At 34.3% G+C, this 26,239-nt stretch overlaps 1 protein-coding gene across 2 annotated transcripts in view; it reads right to left on the minus strand.

Moving 5' to 3' along the window:
* Positions 1-26,239, minus strand: part of ANGPT1 (angiopoietin 1) — a 259,516-nt gene that overhangs the window by 60,233 nt on the left and 173,044 nt on the right. Inside the window, exon 4 of one of the 2 annotated variants that reach the window (XM_017885204.1) lies at positions 17,004-17,233. In XM_017885204.1, the coding sequence (XP_017740693.1) occupies positions 17,004-17,233 (230 nt within the window). Of the gene's footprint in view, positions 1-17,000; positions 17,234-26,239 lie in introns of both variants that reach the window. The other variant, XM_017885203.1, reaches the window with a different exon arrangement.

Below are 26,239 nucleotides of genomic sequence, written 5' to 3' on the forward strand. Positions count from 1 at the left end.
CTGAGCTTTACCCATTATTAACTTCTTACAAATGAAATAAAAGTACAAAATGACACATATTTAATAGCTTTTTTTAGCTAAAGATATGTGTGTTATATTTATAAAATATTCATGATTTAGTATTGTCTATTGTGTATTATTTTAGTAGTCAGTTTTATTTAACCTTTTCCTAGAAATTAAGATTAAGACTATTTTGTAATCTTGCCCTTAAAGTTTCCTATCACTTAATAAATATCTGCTTTCAAACACACTGAGTTATAATAGTCTTTCATAATAAAATACCAAAGGCAAACTATGAGTCAAAATTTTACATTAATTTTAAGTGATCTAAATATCTAAAATCCTGGCCTAACTTAACACTGGGCTTCATACTAAATACTGGGCTTTAGTTGCCTAATGTTTACTAACTTATAGGTATTGAGCAGTCTAATCTTTGTGGAAAGAATTACTATTTCAATATAAATTACTCAGATTCTTAAAAATATTAAATTATGTTTCACGAAAATGAAATGTTTAAGTCAGATATATTGCCATAACAAACAAATAGTACCAAAGCATTTAATAACATTATGATTTTCTATGTAGCTCAAGTCTGCACTAATGGTTTTAATGAATCATACTAATAATTACATCTAAATACCACCATCACAACTTCCATGTCAACACAAAATAAATCAACTAATTAAAGGGCTACAGATTCATATGATAGTGAAGAAGTACTGCACAGAATGTATGCAAATAGCAATTTAAAGATGCATATATACATGCTTACTCAAAAGTCATCTTTAATGACATTGAGGATGTCAATGGATTATATAAAGGTATCCATTCCAAGAGCATTGATGTAGTTTACTGGTTTCATTTATTCTGACTTTATGGACTGCTATTTTTCTAAAACAAAACAAAATTTTTAAATTCCACCTACTGGATCCTTTCTTCTGTTGAAATGTCAAAAATAACCAAATTAGATGCCCAAAAAAAGAGATGTGAAGAAATACCAACTAAAATTTATGATCACTTGAGACACAGAAAGATGTGGTCAGCAGGAACCCAATGGTAAACCCATTTTTCTCTTTTGAGAGAGAAGGTTATTTATCTATGGAGAAAATGCTTCTCTTGTATATACCACATCCTGCCCTCCCCTTTTTAGTTATGTATGGAGAACACATTCCCTTCTCTTGTCTGCCATCTCTCCTCCCATTTTTTTTTTGTTTTTTGTTTTTTTGGTTTTTTTTTTTTTTTTTTTTTTTTTTGTTTGTTTCCCCCCCCGCCCCCACTTCAAGAAGATGTTGGAGAAGGGACTATGTGTGGGAAGAGGAAGCTATTTCACACACATTTTAGTAACTGAGGAAAAGGAAATAGTTGGGTATTAACTTATTTTTGTGAAAACTAACTGTATAAAATTTGTTGTCAAAACCATGAATACAAATTCTATACTTAGGAAAATGGTTTGAGAATTCTACCATCAAAAGGTACACCTAGTATTACGGTTATATTATGGATTTTTTGTGGTTATGGTAACATATATGAAATGGATATTGTATTTTCTTGAAATTTAACTTGGTATGTTTGAAAATTTAAATACTCATATTTTTTCAAAAAAAGTCATTCTTTCCAGAAAGATTAGATAGCTTGTTTTTAATTACTTACCAGTTAGCAAGCATATGCCTGAAAGTTAATTCAGGCTACGTTTTAGAGTAGCAAGGCATTGAAAATCAATGTAAAAGCTTCATCCACAGCTTACCTTTGGTATTTTTATTATATACTATGGTTTGAATAAGGTCCCTTCGATAAGGGTAGATTGACCTTTAGAGTTTTTTTCTTCCTTAATCTATAAAATGAGGTAATTATAAATACCTCTGAGATGGGTGTATGAATTACATAACACAGTGCAAAGACAGTGAAGCATAGTAAGTACTCAAGAAATGGTATTTGTTGTGGTAATGACAACACTCTTAATAGCAATATTAAACTGTTACTCCTTCTTATGGAAGGGACACTAGCAGAGTGTGGAAGGCTGGCCAGTCCAGTCTAGCGGGTGGTGGATGCTGCTGTCTTCCACCTTCCAATTAAAACATAGCAGTTATAGTTGACTGGTAACATTTAGGATCACATTGAATTAGCCTCTCCTGGTCAAATTCGGCTAATTGGCTGGTTTCATTCATTGAACAAATCAGATTATACCATTGTTTACATTTAAAAATAAACCCAAAACAGGTAATCTCATCTTGCTGTATATTTTAAGCTTTACCTAAATAGTTAAGATTTAAAGATTATTTCAGATGAAATTATAAATGATTTATATATCAACGTATTGGTTATAAAGGTTTCAATCCCATGACTTTTTGCATGACTCTTTTCTTTGTTAAGTACTGCAGAGTTCTGAAGTCCAATGTCATGCATAGATATTGTAAAACTGGACACATAGCAAACATTTTAAAATCTAGAGAGAACATAACATTTGAATTTCCTGAACACTGCAAGCGTCAGCACCAGTGATAAGTTTTTTTAGAAGGTCTTGAGATTCAGTTAGATAGAAGATAGAAATTGGAGGAATATTTAGTAAATGACCAAGACAGATAGACACAATAGACTTGATGAGTCTGAGAGCAGCAGCTCACAACTGTAATAATAGTGCTTTTGGAAGCAGAGGCAGGAGGATCCCTTGAGGCCAGGAGTTCAAGACCAACCTGGGCAGTATAGTGAGACCATGTCTCTTCAAAAATTAAAAAATTAAAAAAAAAAAAAGTCTGGACTAAGATTGGATGGAAGAGTAAAAGAAGCATCGCTGGACAGACATTGGTGGGAACCTTCCGGAGACCTGAAAGAGGACTGTATCTATCTCTCAAAGTGGTTTAAACTTTTTGTAATAACAAACTGATTTGAAAGCATGAGTTAAAAGGTTGATCTTTATGCCTAAAATTCTTTCTTTAATCATATATTCTTATTTTTCCTTTATTATTCTTTAATTTCTAATGAGTTCATTTTCCCTCTCATTGAGTTTAGATGCCTGCCAATCCTATCACTGCTTTCCTAGCCTCCCTTTGCTTTCTTCTTAGCCTCAATCCCAGAGTCAGGAATTTAATAATGGTCCATTTGGCATCCCTGGTCTCTCCATCTATTGTTCTTTCATCCACTCACCTTTGCATAGGTAAATCCCAAACCCCAGATGGGCATTCATTCACTTTCTCAACCCCCTTGTAGACTGCAAACACTGAGTCATGTGTAATAAACTTTCTATGACATTTCCTGTAGGGTGTATTGCAAATCTTTCTACTTTTTTAAAAAATTGAATCCTATTCTTATCTTCTCTCACTCTTTATAAATGACCTTTATGGTTTACTATGAAGATCAAAGCCATTTGATATGTCTCCTCCACTACCTCCTTCTACCCTACAGAAGTTGTCTTTGCCTATCTTTCCCCTTGCCTTCTGTGTTGACCTCTCCTAGTCCCTTTCAACTTCTCTAATTGTTTTTTTCTTTCCTCTTTTATCGATTTATTTTCCTCTCATCACCTACCATATAGAAGTTCACTAAGATTCCATTCTTGGATGTCTATTTCTTATACATCTGTTCATTTTGCACACTCTCTATCATGGCTTCCAACTGCTGCAGAAAAGATTTATAATATACACAGGCACTTTTTAACACTATTTGCCTCTCTCTTTGCCTTCAGATTCATATATCTACTTGCCTGTTGGTCAGTCCTTCCTGCTATGCTAGCTTTCATTTGTTTAATGTTACATAATCTTTCCTTCCAAACCACGTGTTTGCTCTTTTCCTTATTAGTCCCACTATCCTTCTTCAGTTTTTATCAGTTGAAAATTAATGAAAGTGGTAATTTTTTTCTAATGAGATAATTATAGTATGGCTTTTCCATTTGTCCCTCTGCTTCTTATCCTCTCTTAGTTCAATCATCCTATATTATTAATTCAACAAACATTGATGGACATTTGCTATTTTTAAAACTTTTCGTAGGCCATGGAGATACAGACATAAAAAAGCTCAAGCCTGCCCTTCATGTGCTCACAGCCTGATGCGAAAAAGATCTTCCATGAAAGCTATACCCATGATTAGTAACTTTTATGATAGAACAAACCTCAATTCAAGGTGACTTAAGCAAAAAGATAATTTATTGGATCATGTAACTAAAGAATCCAATGTAGACTTTAAGTAAGTCATGATAAGGTTTCAGACAATGTGACCAGAAATTGTTTTCTTAGTCTTTTTCTTAACCCACTTATTCTTGGCAATCAACCTGGTCACAAGATAGCTGGCAACAACTTGCAGGGCTATAATGTCACCAGTTTAAATACAGCACCAAAGAGAGCGAATGCAGACAATTGTTATCTTATAGGTATGTATCAAGCACATTGGGAATGTGCAAGAATATACTCCATCTGCCAGGTGGACTCCAGGAAAGCTACCTAGAAGAGATAACAGTTGAAAGAATAAAACATATAGAAAAGCTTATCTGACCTAAATTTAAGAGCCTGGTATGCTAGTTCAAAGACTTTGCCCACACCAATATCAGCAAATAAATCTAGAAAGTCCTAGGAATGAATCATTATTCATTCTTTTCATTTAGCCTTATCTATACAACCAAATCTTTGTCATCTAAAGGGGTAGAATAGAGACACAGACAGGTGCATGTCTGTCTTTCACCAGGCAACATTCAGTCAATAAGCAACCTGAGACCTGATGCTAGCAGCTGTTGACTTTATCCTGATCTTCCCTTCCTTTACCCAACCAATTTCAATCCAGATGGTGTATCTGACACCAGACTGACTTCAGGGGAGGACCATGAAAGCTGAGGCAGAGGGTCACTTCAATTCAGATGAACCCTCAAGAGAAAACTTCCTGGAATGTGGAATTGGTAATTATGAGCCTCAGCAACACTAGCTGAGAACACAGAAGGCAATTAGCCTTGCTACCAGAGACAGTGTAAAAAGTCACAGCCCTTTCTCTTACCTATTTTCTGATGAGTTGCCATAAAGAAATCAGTTCTTCAATCGTTCTTTTTAAATCTTAAATGTGGCTAATTGTTCATATATTTCCAGTATTTACCAAACATCAGAATACATGTGGATCAGGTTATTTGTTCAAGGATAGTCCTTGAGACATCATCAGTAGGGAGATCATAGCAGTAGAAATTGACCCTGAACCTGTGACACAACAGGTCACTGAAATTAACTGAGAATATAAAAGAAGAAAATAGCACATCTGACAAGTTGCAAACGAGCAAACGATTGATTAGATTTTGTACTTTTTAGTCAGGTGTGTGGGCATTTCATAGAAAAAACATTTTGAAGACACTCTCTAGAATCCTAACTTATGTGAAAGAATCTTTAAAAGTGGAAGAAGGTAATGTCTTGCATTTCAAGGGTGTGGAAGAATCAAAAGATTTCCAGGCAGTCCAAGTTTCAGTATTTTATGGGTGGGTATAGGGGTGAGGGATATTTACCAATGACTTTATAAATACATATACAAATATATATATAGCTACACAAATACATACAAGCTGTATGCTTATAAATGGAAAATGTTGAGGTTGGTATTTTTTCTTATAGAAAACATATGTATACAAATTAAGTATCTGTGGGCTGATATCTCAGCATGACAGTTTTTAACCTATAAAAAATGGCAATTGAATATGGTTATATGTGTGCATGTGTGTGAGACAGTATAACAAACACATATATTCTATTCTTAAATACTCTTAATTTGAAGTCCTTGATTAACTAAAAGTGTACTTTTTTTACTTAAAACAACTACTTCCTTTTTCAAAGTCCCTCCAACCCTGGTATAAGGGAACACTTGAACATCTTTTATCTAGTGACTTATTATTTTAATTAAACATTTTTTAAAAAGAACTGCTTTGCTCTCATTTAAATTATTTATATGTAATTTTATGGATATCTATAAAATCTTAACTACCATTTTTTATGGAACTATAATGATCATGATCATAATAAAATCAACTAGCATTAATTGAACACTTACTATGTGGTAAACTCTGAATTTTATGTGCCAAGTATGTTTTATATGCTTCATTTTGTTCAATCCTTATAAATATCTTATAAGGAGTATTTATCAATATATTGTTTTATATGAAGAAATTGAAGCTCAGAAATGCTACTAACTTCGCTAAAAGTTGTAAGTAGTAGAACTCTCTGACTATAAAGCTGAAAATCTTAACTGCTTCTTACTGGCCTTTTGAGTAAAGTGAAACCCAAATAGAACTTCAATGAGTCATCTGTCAGAGAATCCCCAACAATACTTATCTCTGCTGACAAGGGCACACCCAAGGTCCTGAGTGATTCAGGGTAAGCCTTAAGTCTGAAAGGGTGCAGCCTTGTCTCATGGAAGCAGGACATATGGGAAAAGAGAGAGGAGGCAGCAATGACAAAGACAAAGGATATGTTGACATGAGGATAGCAGAGGGCCATAGGCAATAGAATTGTCCGAGAAGGAAACCCTCAACAGAAAAGTGAAGCCATGACGGCCCACAATGTCCAGAGCTAACAGAGGATAAGGAAGTGAGAGGTCCCCAAACAGCCATATTGGATTTCATCATGTCCATACCCTAAAAGTCACACTGACTCAGGATTTACCCCCACTAATTTTAGGTATTATTCTCATAAGCCTGGTAGCTGGTCTCCCAGCCTACGGACTATTTGCTAGAAGCTATGAAGACAGAGGATAGGCTGGTGGGAAAGTGAGAGTGGAAATGTGTGTGTGTGTGTATGTGTGTTTGTGCATGTGTGTGAGTGTGTGTGTATTTGTGTCTGTGTGCGCATGTGTGTGTGTGCGCTTGTGAGTGTATGTGTAAGTGTGTGTGTGCGTGCATGTGTGTGTGTGTGCATGTTTGTGTGTGTGCATGTGTGAGTGTGTGTGTGTGTTTTTGTGTTCATCTTCTAGTATCAGGCATGGAGACAAGAAATTGGATTACTGAAAGTTTGTGTGTGTGTGAGGAAAAGTGAAAATTTTAAAAAGTAGGCAAGACTAAGACATGATAAGAATTTGGGCATTGAACAATATAAAGGGGGCAAACTATATACTTTTCAGAGGCATCATGGTATTATGATGACAATTAATTCATATGGATAATAATGGATTAAATTCTTAGAAAAAAAAAGTTTTTCAATTTTCTCTTCCAAGAACGAGAGGAGAGAATAAAAAAATGCAGATAATTTTTCATCACATTTAAAATTTTCATAAAATTTTACTATGTGAAGGGATACATTTTAATTATCTGGAGAATATATTGCCCATGATGTATAATTGCAGATATACAAATTTTCAATAATATTAAAATATACATAAGGTATATAAACTCTTACATTTACGCAGACATGCAAAGCCTCCTATGTCATAAGTGAATCTCTAATGTAAGGTACTTTTTTAAAGTGGAAGAATAATTAATCATCAATTAACTCTACCTATTTCTACTGCAGTTTGATTACTATGCTCAAATAAATTTTGCAATTGTCTTCTAATGTGAAATGATTCTCATGTGTATAACAACGTATATTCAATGCCTATTACTACCTAAAGTAACCAAGAATGGGGAAAAAATACTTGACTAAAAGGTAAAAATGGAAATACACACCATCTTTGTTTAATCAAGTAATCTTTCATTTTACATAAAATTAATTTCTTTGTTTTTCCCTTGGGTACCCTGTTGGGCAGTTATGAACGCCACATGGCCCTTGCCATTTATTCGGGAGCTCATTTCACTCGCAGAGACATTTCAGGTGTTTCATGTGTGTTAATTTTCCATCTAATTTTTTTCAGCCTGGCTACAATATATTGATTTTATACAAAATATTTCCCATGCATGTGGGAAAGCTTAAGGGGAATCTTTTGTGCTCTGCTATGAGCAGACAAATATAATTTATTTCAGCAACAGCCATTAAAAATGGAATGAAAGTCCTTGGGCAATGCTGTAAACATAGAAAGCAGTTGCCAGATGCTTTTGAAAACTGACACACACACACAAAACTCCACTTTGAAGTTTTGAGTAAATAAGTCGTGTCACCATAAGTAGGTCACCTTGATTCTTACTCTTGTGGTGTAATATACTTGAAGATCGGTACTTGACTACCAGCCCTGGCTCTACGTGGGCTTCTACTCTGAATACAGGGCTTCACTGGTTATTAGGGGTGACACAAAACCAAGAGACAAAGTTGTAATGTTTGGTATGAGTCATAAAGTATGTGGGTTTGTGTAGGATACCAGGCAATCTCTAAGGTGTGTCATACTTCTATGTTAACCAACCTGGCAGCAGAGCTGGGACTAGAACAGAGGTGTCATGATTCCTGCTCCTTCTAAACCACCGTGTCTGCCCTCTTGATGGCATACATCTGCTCCGAGATACTGGAGAGAAACCATCTCAATCTATAATTCCTAGTTCTAGAGAGATAGGTTGGAGAATTAATTATGATTCAGATTAGGTTTGTGTGTGGTCTGTGTGTTCGTGAGGCCTAAACAACTGGCAACATCTCCCTTTAGAACCAAATTTCCACTTAAAATTATACCCAAACTTCAAACTCACTATTCTAAAGGACGTCATCCCACTTGTGAAAATGGAATGTTCACACCTAAAAATAATTAAGATATATGCGAAGATATAATAAATACACAAGTTAAAAGAGGTCTGATAGTTGATATTACATTTGATAATTTGACTTATTTATAAATCCATTAAAAATGTGAGTAATTATTTGTAGGTTACATATTAATATGACTCCTTAGCAGACATAACCCCACTCTGAATGTGAACACCCAAACCAGTACAAGCATGATATTCCAGTGTACTTGAAATCAATTTTCATGTTGATATCCTTTGGTTGATAATAAATTATGAGTTCCTATAGGAAGCTAAAAATGTTACTAGTTTTAAAGGTTCTTTGCAATTGACTTTTAGAAAATCTTATGCTAAAAATAAATATTTTTTTATACACATTTAAAGCTAAACGTACAGTTGCAACATTCTTCAGGTTTTACCTTCTTTTCCTCACTTCTTATAGTATAAAAAATTTCGTGAGGTTTTCACTCTATAGTTGATATAATGCATACATATTTAATGTTGTTAATAAAACTTTTTTTTACTGTCTCTCAGAGTAATTATAGGTGTCATTTGGTTCAGTGTAAAGTAGAATATCTTATCTGTGACGGATGTCTACTGTTCCGTTTTGTCCCTGGATTTTGAAAATATCTGTTGAATTTGACTTGAGTGTGGATGAGTCCAGGAAATGACTTAGTTGAAAGTCTATTCAAACTATTTGTGCTTCTTCACTTTAGCCAACCAGGCTATGAAAGTATAAGGGAAGAAGGATGGAGTTTGCTCATGGTAATATTGGAACATCAAGGAAACACTCTTTTTTTGTGGCCTTTTACCCCTGCAACTTCCAAGCCCAGCTGGAACCAGGAGATATCCCTTTTCAGATAGTTCATCTTGTTTCTGAAGTTAAAAACTCCAATTCCAAATGAGAATTAACCACAAAATTTCAAATCTCCCCCCAAAGATGGGGTTTAGAAATAGTTCATGGGAGAGGTCAAGGACTATGTTATTTTTTATTTTGTTATCATTAGTTTGGCCATTCACTATTCACAATTCTTTTTTTTTACAAAAATTATGACTTTTCTAAAAGGCAGATAACACGCTCCATCAAAAAGGAGAAATATACCATTTCCAAAATAAACAGTCAATTTTGCTTTAAGCCATTGGGTTTTATGAAAGGAAGTGCTAGATAGTGTGGTTCATTTTAAGGAAATTGTAAATGCTTGACATATAATTTTCTGTCAAGATAAAGCATTTCCCTCATTAAATGGGAACAAGTACTCACTGTAGTGTTCAGCAGATGACTTCCTGTATTTTCTTTCTCTTTCTACCTAATCTTAAATTGTGCATTACAAGTACTAAATGAAAACTGAGTATTTTATCCAGTCAACGAAACTGATACTTTCCATTTTATCAATGTTTATATGAGTGACATTCAAAAAGTTTTAATTTCCTCCCATCACTTGTGATGTTTTTAGAGTCATTCTTAACTTAAGGGACTTGCAGTTCAAACTATCTCATCCCTTACAGAATGATATAAACTTCATAAACTCAACAGACACTGCATGGGAGGTAAATTCCTTTCAGATGGTAGAATTATTCTGAGAATCAAGCCAAATGACTCCTCAGCACTGAGAAGAAAGCAAATGCCTCATTTCTCCCTTTAAAAGGCTAGAGGCTCAAATCCCCAAAATAATGATCAAGTGTTCCATACCATTGCAATAAGCTTCTGGGAAAGACACTTTAGCCCAAATAGTCATCACTTAAATATTTGTAGTATCAGCCATTATGTCTTTGAGATAATGTGAAAGAATTTTTAAAAATGAACTACATGAGAAGCTCCTATGAATTGAAATTTATACTTCTTGTAAGAGAACTAAGTACATAAACATGTTCATGTCTCTCAGTACTTATTTTTAAGTTTCCTCTACTCTGTGCCTCCCCACTTAAAGTTATTATCTGTCCTTTCACATTCAAGTTTATTGAATGTGAGTATACAATGATTTCTGTTCTGACTTCCTCTCACTCATTTTAGTCTTTGAGATATGCAGCTGAGCCATGTAGCATACCAAATCTCTGTATATAGAAGGTTCACTTTTTAAAAATTTGACTGTCATGCTTACTTGCCACTGTAAAGAACATCTTTCATAACTGTCTTTTTTTTTTTTTAAACCTTCCCAAAACACTTCTCACTACTGTTTTCACACTAAGTCTATGTTTTCTTTTGGTATCTTTTTTTGAATCTGTCCCTTAAAACTTCAAATTTTTCTGCCTTTGATTTTACACTGTCATTATCTCATACAATGCACTCATAACTCTATATGTAAATGCTCTCAAATTGTACACGAATGTGTGCCCATATCCTTGCATTTTGGGGTTGGGGTAAGTGGAAAGGAAAAAATAGCATAGTTTGCATCAGGTTTCCTGATGGATCTGTGACCCCCACCTGAATAAGAGCCATTGCTTTATATGCACTTTCTATGATTTTACCTCTTATCTCCTCTGAGGACACATAATTGTTCTCCTTCTAGGATCCGATGTATCTGCCTGCCCGACTCTGTCCCACAGGCAACTCAGTCAAAATGTCCCAAATTAAAACTCACTATTTTTTTCCCTTCCAACCTATTTCTTCTCCCATGTTGCTGGTTTTAAAGAATGTGATGAATGCACCCTCAGTTGTTTAACCTAGAAATGTGCAATTGGTATTAGATTCAACTTCTAGGAAGTCATTATTTCTTGCTGATTCTAATTTTTCTATTTTTAACAATTTCTTCCACTTAGTTTTCCATTTACCCCTGTTTAATATGGACCTTATTATTTCTTTCCTAGAAATGACTTTGAAATTCTGACAAAAATCATCAACTCTACCTTCCCTGTCCAACATGGTGCAGTGTGTAACGTACAGTATTCAGAACAAGACTCTGGGTTCAAATCTCAGCTTGCTCACTTGCTAGCAGTACAATATTTAAGCATTATTCACCTCTCTGTACTTAGCTTATCTTTCATATAGAGTTGGTAATAGCACCTATCATACAGTGTTGTTATCAGAATTAAATAAACTAATATATGCAAAGGTCTCAGAAGACTGGTTTGTGCTAAGTATTTGCTGATATAATAATGGTAAAAGCATCCATCTGGTCCCCTACTCCAGGCTTCTCAGCTTTCCAGTATGTTTCTCCTACATTGTCACTGGGGAAATTTTTTTCTAAAATGCAAAGATCACCGTTATCCTTATATACTGACAATGACCGCTCATTGATTTTAGAGAAAAAATGTGGCCTTTTTGGTCTCCGTCAGTTCCTCTCTCTGAACTCATTTTAAGACTTAGGCTACAGCCCGCTCCCATGACTTCTGGAAAATATACATGCTGTTTGTACTCTCTGGTGTGTCCTTCACTTTCTTCATTTTTTAGACGTAACTATCATCTCCCCATTAGAACAAGCTTGCTTATGTTTTAATCCGAGATCAATGATTTCCAGCTTTGTAACTTTGGGCAAATTCTCAAATTCTCTGTGGAGGTTATAAAATGATGCTAGACATGGTAACTCCCTCATGTTGCTGCTGTAAGGGCTAACACATGTAAAGCCTAAGCAAGCTAGAATCATAATAAGGATTCAGTAAAATCCCCAAGAAAACTCTAGAGATGCTGGATTCTGCACTTACCCTTCTGTTCCTGCCATGATTTTAATATTTCTCTGTGAGCTTTGCTGGGGTCCAGGCACCAAAGGCTCACTTCTAGCAAAGAATTCTGAAAAATAATTGTTTACTTGTTTCTCTCCTATCAAACCCTAGGTTCTTTAAAGCCACAGGATGAAATACATCTTTTGTTTTTCCTAGTGGTCTGAGCAATATTTGGCACATTATAGAAAGTTACCAAATATTTGTTAAATAAAAATGAATAAATATCATTTCCCCAGAACAGAACACTTGCTGCAGAACTGTTTTGAATGAATGGATAAATTTATGAACCACATCTTGCTACAGCAGAAATGAGCTTCAAGCTGATTTGGGCAGTGTGAGACAATCAGACTGTGTAAGTTTATAATACAGTCTAAATACTATTTAAAAAAATTTTATTTTCTTTTTTCCTTTCTTTCTTTTTTAACAGACTTTGTCAGTAAATTCCCAATTATATAATATATTTGCCCCATGTATGTTCCACATGTGATATTTTAATCACCGCTGTACATAGATAACCAGTGATTTTTTTTATTATTATTATTTTTTGAGACAGAGTCTCACTCTGTTGCCCGGGCTACATCTTAGCTTGCTGCAACCTTTGCCTCCTGGGTTCAAGCAATTCCCCTGCCTCAGCCTCCTGAGTAGCTGGGATTACAGGCATGTGCCACCATGCCTGGCTAATTTCTATATTTTTAGTAGAGATGGGGTTTCACCATATTGGCCAAGCTGGTCTTGAACTTCTGACCTCAAGTGATCCACCCTCCTTGGCCTCCCAAAGTGCTAGGATTACAGGCATGAGCCACCATGCCTGGCCAACTAGTGATTTTTTAATAGTCACAGTAACTGATTATTCTCCCCTGAAAGATGCAAAACCTTGTTTGTATGCCATTATTAATGTAAACTATTTAATTCCAGCAACTATTTAATTTTGGTAATTTTGAATTGCCAAAAACATGAAGCAATCAGCTGAGTCTTGACATTGTGATAACATTGAGGGCAATGTTTCTTTAGTGGATAATGTTTCTAAGAATAAATGTGGCCCAATGTTTGCAGATGAAGGTTAGACAAAAATAAATGTGTTACTCAGAAGCTTTACAAAATGGATGCAACTCAGTTTGAATTGACTATTTGCCTAAGACACCACTATTGTCTATTAGGAACAAGAAGAGGAAAATTTGCAGAATTATTTCAGAGAATGTGTTTATTAGTTGTTCTTACTTAAAAGTATCTCACAACATCAGATGTGTTAGTAGAAAAAGTGCTGTGAAACTAAACAAAAGTACTCTCTTAATGCAAAGACAGATTTACTGTTTCTGGACCAAACAAATGTTTGGCAAAAAAGTACATTTCTAGCCAGCACTTCCTGGGAATTCTTTATCATATAACTTTAATGCATTATAGGCACTTTAGAAGGCATTAAAATAAAGATAACTACTATTATTTTAATATTCACTATGAGTTAACACAGAAGCTATGTGTTTTATACTACCCTTTTAAATTTTCAACATTTAAAAAATTAATTAATTCATTTACTTGTTTATGTATGTATTTATTCTAGGCCCTCTATTTCTTTTTTAAATTTAAATTTTATTTTTATTAACAAATAATAACTGTATATATTTATAGAGTAAAACGTGATGTTTTGGTACATGTATACACTGCAGAATGATCAAGCTAATTAACACATCCATTACCTCACATACTTGTCATTTCTTTGTGGTGAGAACATTTACAATCTACTTTTTTGGCAATTTTGAACTACATAATTGACAAATAAAATTTGCATATATTTATGGTGCACTACATACCCACCGAGGAAATACTATGATCCCATTTTAGAGATCAGAAAATGGAGGCCAAAAAAGCTGCCTGGATGACTGTCAACACTCAAACACTGTGGGGCATTGTATTTAAACATTTTCTGCAAAAGGAGTTTTGCTTATAAAGCACATAATGAATGTACTTAACGGAATCTTGTCCATTGAAGGAGAAAGAAGAAACTAAAGTTTAATGAATCAACTGTGTCTTCACAATGTGACCTTTGCTTGTATACTGAGCATCAAATGTAATTCTTTCCCTATTGTGGTGAAATAGACAGAATTCTCCTGACTTTATACATGATGAGACAGCTTCATAAAGGTTAAACTAGTTGCCAATGACAGGGGAAGCTCATTAACTTTTTTTATCTTGCCTTGCAGTATTATATTCAGGCTGTCTCCACAAATTAGTCGGTCAGATTGAAACCAGAAGACCTTCAGGGTGAATTAAAATGGTTGGGTTTTTGGATGATGACACAGCTCGTGTTTTTGAAGATCTTGTAGAACATCTATATTTGAGCTTTAAAATGTACATTTTAGAATATTTGATGCATTTATTGTGGTACATTTATTTAAAAATATTTTGCATATATAAATTTGTAAGTAAAATATTTACATATAATCCTTCAATAAATAATAAATTTATATGATATATAAATTTTGGTCATAAAACAAAGAAAGGCTTTACCCATGTGTGTTAGAATTTGAATAAAATTTCATTTTAATAACTGATATTTAATCTAGTATTATGCTATTAGTCATTTAAAATTTTAAATTCACCATAGCCAAACACTATGGCTCCAGTGAAAACAAAGATATGCGGACAATGAAAATCTTCATAAAACCTTATGAGAGCCACTTTCCATTTTGTGTCTCTTATGAGTTCTAAAATAACGAAATATTTAGTTAGAATACTTCACAGTAAGATTAAAGAAAAAAGAGATTAACAAGAAACAAATAAAATCTATGATCATGACAGCTCAGAACCCATTGGAAAATTAGCTAATTCCCTTAAACTAAGATGGCAAATCTTGTAGTTAAATCAGGATTCATCTTAGAATGTTGTCACTAAAAAGAAAAGATATCTAGAGGCCTGGAATATTTAGACCAATTCAGTTTCTATGATTATTATTTCTATTTTTTGGATATACTATATCATAGAATAGACACAGTTACTTTTTTCACTTCCTGAATGGCTATTAATGGTCTATCCTCATTAAAAAAAAAAAAAAAATTTCTTAAATTGAACAGATGTTTGCTTCCCTGATATTGCACCCAAAGTTCAAACCTAGCCAGAATATTTACTTTTAAAGTCACACCCTCTTCCTCTAAAAGCTTAAAGACACATTTATTAGGCAAATACTCAGAAAAGAAGTTAAATTACGATAAGTACGCAGACATATGAGCTCTGTGAGAATCACTAGGGCTTGACATCTCTAAAATCATGAAATAAAAACCACTATTCCACTCCATGTGCTTTAAGTCTCAGGATGATAAGAAAAATGTGTTTTCAATCTTTCCCAAAATGTATTCAGCTCAATATGAGAATAGATATATCTCATATTAATACTTAATTTTTAAATACTCATGAGCTCTATTAAAATTCTCTGGCAAAATACTACCATGCTTTCCTTCCAGTGGACTCTTAACTCAAGATTTTGGCAGGGTCTGACTGATTAGCAGGCTTTTCCCTTCCCAATCACATTACTGAGCACACCCAAATGGAGCTCGGAGAACTCACTGTTTAAAAAAAAATTTGCTTTATAAAGTATATTAAAGGCTTGTTTAGACTATCTAAAGGAGATATAACTCAAGGTAATGAAGTGTAATAGAGAAATGTGAAATGTCTTTAAAACAAAATCACTTAATATGGAGTTATCTTCCCTATTCATAGCTATACACGAAAGTATGAAATTGAACAAATTTGTCACATAGCTCAAATCCACTTTTAAATTAAAGGAACCTTCCCATGTGTATGTTGCATATGCTCACTGAACCACTTCATGAATGGTCACATAAGCCACAGCTTAATAACAACAACTTTCAGATATAAGTGGTATTCTCTTTCACTCATCACCATTTACAATTTCATCTTCATTCAGAGAAAGGCTGATTAGAGAAATACAGAAGATGACTTCAAGTTCCAAACTTTGAAGAGCTCTACTGAGGCTCACCAGAGGTTCTGCTTGAAGGAAACAGGTGCAAGCAGAGGCATTCATTCAATAATTGTTAGGTGGATGGATGGATAGACAGATGTATGCCTTCTAAAGAATGACAGACTTGTAGATGTTCCCAAAGGTTAAATGGCTTCAGACATTCTAATGATATCAAAAATTTGTATCTCCACTGTCACAACGACACCCCAGAATTAATATATCCGCACAGGACTAAGCACAAGTGATCTTAATAAATAATTTTAATAACAATAATCCTGCCTCACTCATAATACTTGTTACAAATAGTCTGTCTGATTTTCTCTGCAACTCACAATTTCCTACTCCATTCCCTTTAAAAGAAAATAATAAATATTAGCTTTAAAATGGAAATCCTCCTGAAACTCTCCCAGCATGATGAACTAATTTTTAACATTGGCTCATTTCTGTCCTATACATAGTTAAGTGTCTAACACCACAATACCAATTATTTATTCACAACAGTATCACAGATTTTATCTAAGGTTAAAAAGACAAAGAAAGAAGAAATTAGAGCACTCTTTCAGAAAGACATTGTGGATTCACAAATTTCAGCTTATGAATAATTCTCTAGGTAGCAACATGAGAAAATTATCAACATAAATTCATAAATGATTCTAACCATAAAGTTCTTCTGCTGCTTTTTACACAACAATCAATGCACTGGAGAAAGCTATATTGAGTATTTACTTGCTCAAAGGAAATAAAATATTAACAATACCAGAGTGAGGAAGACATTCTTACCACCTTCTTTAGTGCAAAGGTTGACAAGGTTGTGGACTGTGTCCATCAGCTCCAGTTGCTGCTTCTGAAGGACACTGTTGTTGGTGGTAGCTCTGTTTAATTGCTTTTCCAGCTCCTGGATTATATATGTTTGACGAGTAACCAAGTCTTGAAGGTTCTCTTTCTCTTCTTTTAAGGTGTCCAACTCTTCCTTGTGTTTTCCTTCCATTTCTAAGATTTTATGTTCTAATAAACTACAAGGAAGTGAAAATAAAACTTAGATTTGAAAAAATGTTATACAAAAAAAACCTTATAATTCAATTGGTTCCTGAATTTATTTAAGATGAAAAATTTTAATCAGGTATTTCACTGTAAAAATATGTTTTAGTGAGAGACTTAAGAATATATATTCTTTAGAATAGGAGTTATATATACAACATGTCAAATAAAAAATTATTAAACCAGATATTGTCAGAGTAATGTTAGATTTTAACTATGATTTTGTTTCTTGGTTTCCTTTGGTATATCTTATATCCAAGGTAGCTAACTTACACCCGAAGAGCTATACTCTAAAGAAGTTATAGTATAACTTTCACTAAGGAAATGGGCCTAAGAGGAAACAGAATAGTTTGGGGAAAAAATAAACAACATGTAGAAACTACTTTTTATTCACTTTGCTGTATTCATTTGGGGTTTTCAAAACATTAACATTGATTAAATTTCACAATAGTTCTGTGGGATCAAGGATAGTATATTGACAATCTGAAAAATCAGAAATAAAGAGAAAAATATGAATCAGAAACACAAAGATTTATGTACAATGACATTAAGACAGAAAAAAACTCTTATTTTGAAACTGTTGAAAATAATATTTTTAATCATTTTCAGGATATTAGAAAATGCTCAAAATATAATGTTAGGTGAAAAAAGAAAAAACAGCAATATACATTCTCAATCACACACACATACAAAAAGAAAACTATATTGACACAGAAACCACAGGAGCCAAAAGTAATCTATCTAAAGTCACAACGAATTCTTGTGGTTTTTGATAAGTGGTCCTGTATCATAACCACTAGCTTCCTTTATTTCTCAGCTCAAGCTTCAGGATGAGGCTTAATGACACTACAGGTCTCCAAGTTACTGTATAAATGGTAACAAAAGGAAGACTCCATTGGGCTGATGGTATGGTCTTCAGAAAGGAGTTGGGATGTTTGCTCAGTGTGTTGCGATCTTTAACTCAGGCCCTTTCTTCTCCCTGAGCTCTTTACAGGATATTCCCCTGGTATATTGCACATTAAAAATGATAGAGAAAGCAGAAGCATTCTTGGAGCCTAGCAACTGACTGGAATAAAAAGCATTAACATTTTATGGAGTGTCTAATATACTAGTATTCCTCAGGGAAAAGGCTTACTCAGTTTTCTCAGTTCTGTTTTCAGAAGGTTCAACCCGTCCTTCGTTTACAAGGTGTTATTAAAATGCCACATACCAGAATGGGCACTTAATTTACCCTGGAGAAATACAGCACTGAATCATTCCTTTCAAAAAGGGGACACTAGGGAGTGTTTTAGATTCAATACCTAAATTATAAAATGGAGCATGTTCGAAGAGCCAAATCTTCCAACACCAGGTACTGGGGGACAAATTGTAACATCTGATTGTCCTTTACACAGATTAAGAAGTGTGGGCCCAAGGGTTAAATGGCATAGAAGACTGAGAGGGAATGGAGAGAATTCCATGTGGTAGAAGCTGTGCCATCCTAGCAGAGGTCAGAAACCTTGTGGATGGGGTGAATATGGCAGAGCATGTTAGATGGTGATGATGATGTCAATCATACTAGTCATGATACCTCTCATTTATGACACGGTTGCTATGTGTAAGGTACTGTTTTTTGTTTTTTTGTGGGTTTTTTTGAGATGAAATCTCACCCTGTCGCCCAGGCTGGAGTGCAGTGGTGCGATCTCGGCTCACTGCAAACTCCGTCTCCCGGGTTCACGCCATTCTCCTGCATCAGCCTCCAGAGTAGCTGGGAAAACAGGCACCCACCACCACGCCCGGCTGATTCTTTACATTTTTAGTAGCGACGGGGTTTCGCTGTGTTAGCCAGTATAGTCTCGATCTCCTGATCTCCTGATCCGCCCGCCTCTGCCTCCCAAAGTGCTGGGATTACAGGCGTGAGCCACCGCACCCGGCCGGTGTCAGGTACTGTTTTAAGTGGTTGTTATGAGTTCAATTATGGCCCGCCCATGTTTGCCCCCCAACAACAAAAAAAAATTATGTGTTGAAGTCCCAACCTTCAGGAACTAAATAATGTGGCCTTATTTAGAAACAAAGTCGTTGCAGATGTAATTAGTTAAGATGAGGTCGTCCTGGAGGAGGATGAGCTTCTAATCCACTATGATTGGTGTCCTTATGAAAAGGGAAATTGTTGAGAGACAGATCAGATTGCGCACAGGGAAAAGGTTGTGTAAAGACTGGAGTAATGCTGCCTCAAGCCAAGGAACTACGGGCAGCTGGGAGAGAGGCCTGGCACGGAGCCTTCCCTAGCGCCTTCAGAGGGAGCCTAGCTCTGCAGGCACCTTGATCCTTGATCTGGGACTTTCAGTCTCCAGAATATTCAGAGAATATATTTCCATTGTTTAAAAGAAGAGGAAGAAGAAAAAGAAGTGTGGCCAGAACTACTCCTGGGCATTCCAAATCTTTGCCAACAAACTTGTACTCCAAGAATATGGCAGGAAAGCTGCCTGTGAAGTCAAGCCCAAAAAATACCTGGAGGTTTCTAAGACTGAACTAATTTATAATACCTTTAGTAGTGTGCACAGATTCACATAGGAAAGTTTCTCATTGAGACCCATTAGCAGAAACGGTGTGACTTCTGCAGTAGAAGAAAAGTCCCATTTCTTTTTTGAATTGCTTTCATTCTACCAACACCAAGAAAGGAGCCCTGCCTTGTACTGATCATAAAGTAAACCCAATTTAGATAGAGTTTGAGTACAGTAATATAGGGAAACTGTGATGATCACTTATTTTTTTTAAATTCTTTTGGAAATGAAAAACTTAGGCAAGGAAAGCAGCTTAAGATGAAAAACAACATCTGTAAGGGGTAGGTATGATTCATCTTCTTTTACCATATATTTTTTCTTTGCTACTAACTTTTTGTTGGAGAAGTTCGTGGCAAAACACAAACAAAAACAAAAAAACTTCTCCATTGTCTTTATTGGTTAAAAGTTTCATCCCACCTACTGGTTAAGTGGTTAGTGTACTTGCTGTAGGCGTCAAAGGAGATCTTCTCTGTGCCCATTAATTTTTGGCCTTCAGATCCGAGAATTAACCACAACCAGTGTCTTAGCTCATTCTCTGTTTACTTTTTATTTACTTTTCTTGCTACTCCTGGGGTAATGATCAGAGGCAAGATGCCCATAATTTAGAGTTGCTAACTTATAAGAAAATTGTCTTTCAAATTCATAGGCATTATAGTCTACTAGTGAGAAAACTTAGCATTACCTGTTAAACTGACAAGCATGTATATATCAAAATGTGAAAGTTATAGTCATATAATACTGCATAAAATTTCTGAATTGCCATTTTTGTCCTTGAAATAAGATGAGCACAGGCCTTTCAGTTTTCCTAATCAGTAGGTAACATTTTTGTTTGGAAAATATCATGTTATAGTTATAATTTGTATTTATTAGTTGCTAAGTGCCAATAATTCTGTAAAATATAAAATGACACTATTCCTACTGTAGGGTTTATTTTAGAGAATAAAACCTCAAATGAAAATACAGAAGCTATAAGAAACTTCTGTTTCAAACATAATACTTTTAAAAAAATTTTGGATCGGTGTTTTCTACTGTTTATTTTGATGTATTCCTTGTTCAAGAGGACATATGCGCAGAGACGGCTACTATCTGAGATGTCAGTAAGGGAGGTGGGCTTGTTTGATTTGTTTTGTTTTTCAGGATCATTTGGAAAGAGCTGAGGATGGAAAGTTGATCAAAGAAGTCCTGGTACCAAAGGAAACAATTCTGAACACTGGCTTATGGAAAAGATCTGCTTTTCTGAGTAAAAGGAATAGATAATATGTATAATATATAATATAATGTACATTAGCATGTTACACAGAACATTAATTTTCATAATTCATCAAACAACCTTTAATGCTCCCTTACTAGCAGGTATCAAAAGATACCAATTTAGTTTGTCATCTTAGAATAGACAGTACATGCAACATGAAAAAGAGACTGTCCATGAAACGAAGAAGCCTAATCTACATCACAGACATTCCAAAGGATTTGGAAACCCAAGTAATATGCATAACAAGTACAAGCAAATTGGAAACATGTTACATTGTTTCTCTAATGGCTGGTCTTACCAGTTAATTATCTCTTCTCATTTTCTCATCACATTTCTTCACTCGGAGTGCCCTTAATAACATTTGTACTTCAGTAATGATCTACTAACTTTATTTATTAGGGACATTTTTTCATATTAATGACAACTTTTTAGACTTCTTCAGGCAAGAGTGATCTCTTCTTGGCCCTTCCATTTCTTTTGACCACATTCATCCCTTTTTTCATCTTCTCTTCATATTTGGCTTCCAAAAGACTGCTCTCTTCTCTTTGATTCCTCCCATCTATTGGCTAGTATCTACTTTGGAAGTCAGCCCTTCCTTGCCGTTACTTCCAAAATGGTTTCAATGTAAACCTCACTTGCCAGAAAACTCTATATACCATCTCTACTTATTATCTTATTCTTGTAAAACACCGTTGTATTTATGTTGCATTTTAAAACCTTTACCTCCTTTGATTCTTAAAGCAATATAGTAACATAGACTGAGCAGATGTTACACACCCTCATGAATAGGTACGAATCAAATGTTTCCTTCAAAATCATGCAGATATTAAGTGTCAGAATCAGGATAAAAAGCCATGTCTTCTAAGTCGTTAGATTGGAAATCAACTCAAGACATCCCACTGCTATCTCAATGAACATCCTATAGTTTCATCTCTTTAAGTTAATACACTGTAATCTCTTCCTATTTCTTTTATTCATCATGTTATACCAGGAACCAAGGCACTACCTTCACATCTCTTTGGTATTTGGGCTGCTTTCCATTTAGTTATTCTGGGAGCTTATCTTTCACAATATTTGAACCTGTTTATCTTTCCCACATATAAAAACAGGATTACTTTGTCAAGCCAATTTTTAACATCTGGACTAGAATTTTCTTCAATACTACCCTGTCTTAACACCTCTTCTATTACAGTTATTTGTTAATTTTAATTTTATTTTTAATATGTTACTCATATTTCATTTTGTACCCTGAAGCCTATCATTGATTCTTTATTATTTTCCTTATCCAGGTCCGTTGGGAGGGACTACTTCAGCCAGCATGGAGATCTTTATATAGAGAGGTTGATCTGAAGGACAACATTGCAGCCCCAGTGTCCTAAAGTTAGGTAGTCAAAGTAGTCAGATTTTCCCTAATGACAGTCTCAGCTGCACATTTAGCTTAGGTTTGCATTTTAAACACAAAACCTGGATGGTAACTGAACACCAGTGCATTGTTGCCTAGAGCATATTCAGTATATTTTTTCAAGCAAAATAAGAGTTTCATTGTTACGATTTAGGGAAGCCTATATTAAACAAACAGTTTTTGTTAGGATCCATCTTTTAGGATTGGGTTCCATAGAACAATGCTTTATGAAACCATGCACCTAAATCTATACAAATTGAGCTAGAAATCCAAGGAGAGAGTTTCTCACAGAGGTCTCAGGACTTCCTGTTTCCCATCTTTCTGGAAACACTTTGAGAATAGACATGCATAGAATTCTGGCACTTAGCTTCTATTTGAGGCAAAGGTGCACTTTAATGAATAAAATAAACAAAATAATCTGTGCCCTGAACTTTAGTAAAAGGTTCTAAATGAGTGTATACTAAGTCCTATTTGAAGTTTTTGGTAGACTGCCCCATATCCCTATTTTACACTGCCTTCTCCAACATCTTATTGGAAATATTTCAAATCATTGAACATATCTTGAAACTTTCACAGAAAAGGATATCCCTTTCAAATTGTTTTCCACAATAAAGTTCTTAACATAGCAGCCAATGAATTCACAGTGGTGACAGTTGCCTAAGCTCTATGAGTATAAATATAGCCCTTCAAACAAGGAGGAAGATGTTGAAAATATAGAAACCTCATTTTTATCTGTCTGAACCCACTTACAGATGTTTCAATATTTTCCACTATTTTCAATATGTATGGTGTCAACATGTGTTGCAAATATGGGTTTGTAAAGGGTGATTTTTCTCCCCATTTAAATACACACAGATTTAGTTCAGGTTAAATTTATACTTTACATGTCTAGTTGGAACACAATACATTTTCTCTCAGTGTCTGAAATCATATTTGTGTGGAAATTCAAATTTGGAGCAGAAGCATATACTATAAGTAAATATTAGCAAATCAATGTAAAGTTTGGGGTAAAGAAGAATAAGCTAAATGTGTTATAGAAACCAGCATCTAAGAAGAAAAAAGATTGATACATTTCATAATACAGAGATGTAATGTTTCTATTAAAAAATAAGTTGAACAATAAATAATAAACTAGATAAAAATTTGTAACATACATTACAAAGTTTTACTATCCATTAAAGAGCTCATATGAGTTAATTTAAAAAAGGATAAACAATATAATAGAAAAAATGTTAAACATACATAAATAGGCTAGTATGTAGTCAGAGAAAAAGAAATCTAGTCACAGATGAAATGCAAATGGTTAATACACATAAAAACATGCACAACTTAACTTCTCAAGGAGCCTGGATTCATTAGATGGCTAGCAAAGTTTTGGGAAATTTGAAAGCCCAGGCATTCTTAGGGAGAAGGTAAAATTTGAAGATAACTTGTGAATATCTATATAAAATTTAAATCATCACCTCAACAATTATAGTCTTGATAAATTATATATTTATTAATGTAATACTTATAATAGGTTATAAATTATAGTGGATCTATAAAAATAGATTGCTACTCATTCTTGAAAATAAATGAAGTATATCTGTATATGGTTATATGCATAATATATATACAACAAATTGTTATAAAATAAATAGTAGAAAAAACCCAATGTTAAAATAATCTATACATATATGCACACATCATATAAACAAGTATGTGTGCATGTGTGCAATTATGTATGAGTGTATGTCTGTGCAAACACACACATAAACATGCACACTCTATATACACACATGTTAGTATGTTTACAGAAAACATCTGGAGGAGTAAGCACTGAACTTAATCTCTTAATGATGATTCTCTGCTAGCAGGTGGTATGGTGTAGGGGTGTGGAATTAGGGGAAATTTGACTTACAACTGTATATGCATGTATATAATTTAATATACATGTATATACATCAAGTTTGTCTTGTTTTTATTTATCACAGAAATGGAGGAAACAGTCATAGGTCTAGAATGGCCTGTGCAAATGCTATCTAGAAATTTTAAAGGTGGGCTGAATTAGTGAACCTGAGTATACAAGAGTAACATTGGCCTGTGCAAATGCTATCTAGAAATTTTAAAGGTGGGCTGAATTAGTGAACCTCAGAGTATACAATAGTAATATTGAGTGCCATGCAATGGGCTTTTGGCAATGCAGAATAGTGGTGTAAACACAATCTCTATTTTATTCATGTTAAAAACAATAAATGGATTAACAATATTTAATGTAAGCAATATGATTTGTGTTTTCCACTAAAAGTATTTTCATTAGTTGTGTGTGTGTGTGAGTCTTTGTGTGTGTGAGTCTCTGTGTGCATATGGATAAATGGCATTTGTTGGGTTAGAGCTATTGGGACATTTCCCAGTTCCTTATTCATTTAACATTCAAAATGCATTTAATACTAAATAGGCTTATGTGTAGAAAATTGTGCCCAGGAGCAGGAAGACAATGAAAATAAAACATATTCTCTGTGTCCTAGAAGGTCACAGCCTAATAATATGGATATAAATAAATAAACATGCATACACACAAACATACATATATTATAATGTGATCAGCTAAGTGAAATTATGGGGAGAAAACAGGTACAGTGTTATCACATAGGTTGTAATGAGCAAATCTATCTGATAGAGCCAGAGATGGATTGTTAGAGAGGTTGACACATGCAATGAGTTTCCAAGGATGAAGAGAAATTTGTGAGTTGAATAAGAAATGTCAGGCAAACATCAGATATGTCTGAAATAACATTGTGTGTTCAGTGCCATACTAACAACTAACATGATTAAACACTGCTGTCAGGCACTGTTCTCAGAGATTTATACACATTAACTCAATCTTCACATTAACTTCATACAGTACAATTATTGTCATTGTTATATTACAATTCAGGAAACCAAAACACACAGAATCTATGTAAGTTGCACAAAGTCACACAAATAATATGTGACTGAGTCGATTATCCCAGGAATCAAGGAAAAGTGAAACCAGGCAGTCTGGCCTCAGAGCTCATGCTCTTAACTATTAGGGTGTATCCTCTAAAAAATAAGATTATTGGAAGTAAGTTGCAAAGGTAAGATTGTAATGATCATGGACTGTATCCTGTACTAAAGAACTTGAACTTTCTTCTATCAGTTATAGAGAATCGTCATGTGGTTGAGAGAGAAAAATAGTCTGACTTGCATTTTAGAAAAAAGACTTTGGCACAGCTTCTGGATAAGGACTAGAGTGGCACATAGCTTAAAACACAGAGGTCATTGCAATGGCCTAGACAAGAATTCATGGCAGCTTGACCTATGACATAGTCAGTGGGAATGGAAAGGCTGGGATGGATCAGAAAAATATTTAGAAGATGGAATTGATAGCATCAACAGTGAGTGGTGAGTTTTGGGGGATTAGGGAAAGAGAAGAATAAGATGATCCTTAGATTTCCAATTTGATCAGAATTGTATTTCATGCCAAGATACTACGGTTATTATAATTTTAAAAAAGGAAAATGTTATATGCTATTAAATATTACTTTTAAAATTAACAGGGGAAAAAAGGTAACATTCTAGTCTGCAGGTGTTCTATTTACAAGAAAAAGACTAGAATAATATACATTCAAAAAGTCACCTTTTTTATCCTAATTATAAACAACTAACATAATTCAGCCTAGCTTAATGTTAGAAGTTAGCAAGTTACTTAAGCACTTTGTAAATAACTTATCAAATGAAAGATAGCTTTAATTTAAAAGACTATGATTTCACTTTTCATTTC

This window comes from Rhinopithecus bieti, unplaced genomic scaffold, assembly GCF_001698545.2.
Source record: "Rhinopithecus bieti isolate Rb0 unplaced genomic scaffold, ASM169854v2 scaffold_13352, whole genome shotgun sequence".
NCBI lineage: Eukaryota > Metazoa > Chordata > Mammalia > Primates > Cercopithecidae > Rhinopithecus > Rhinopithecus bieti.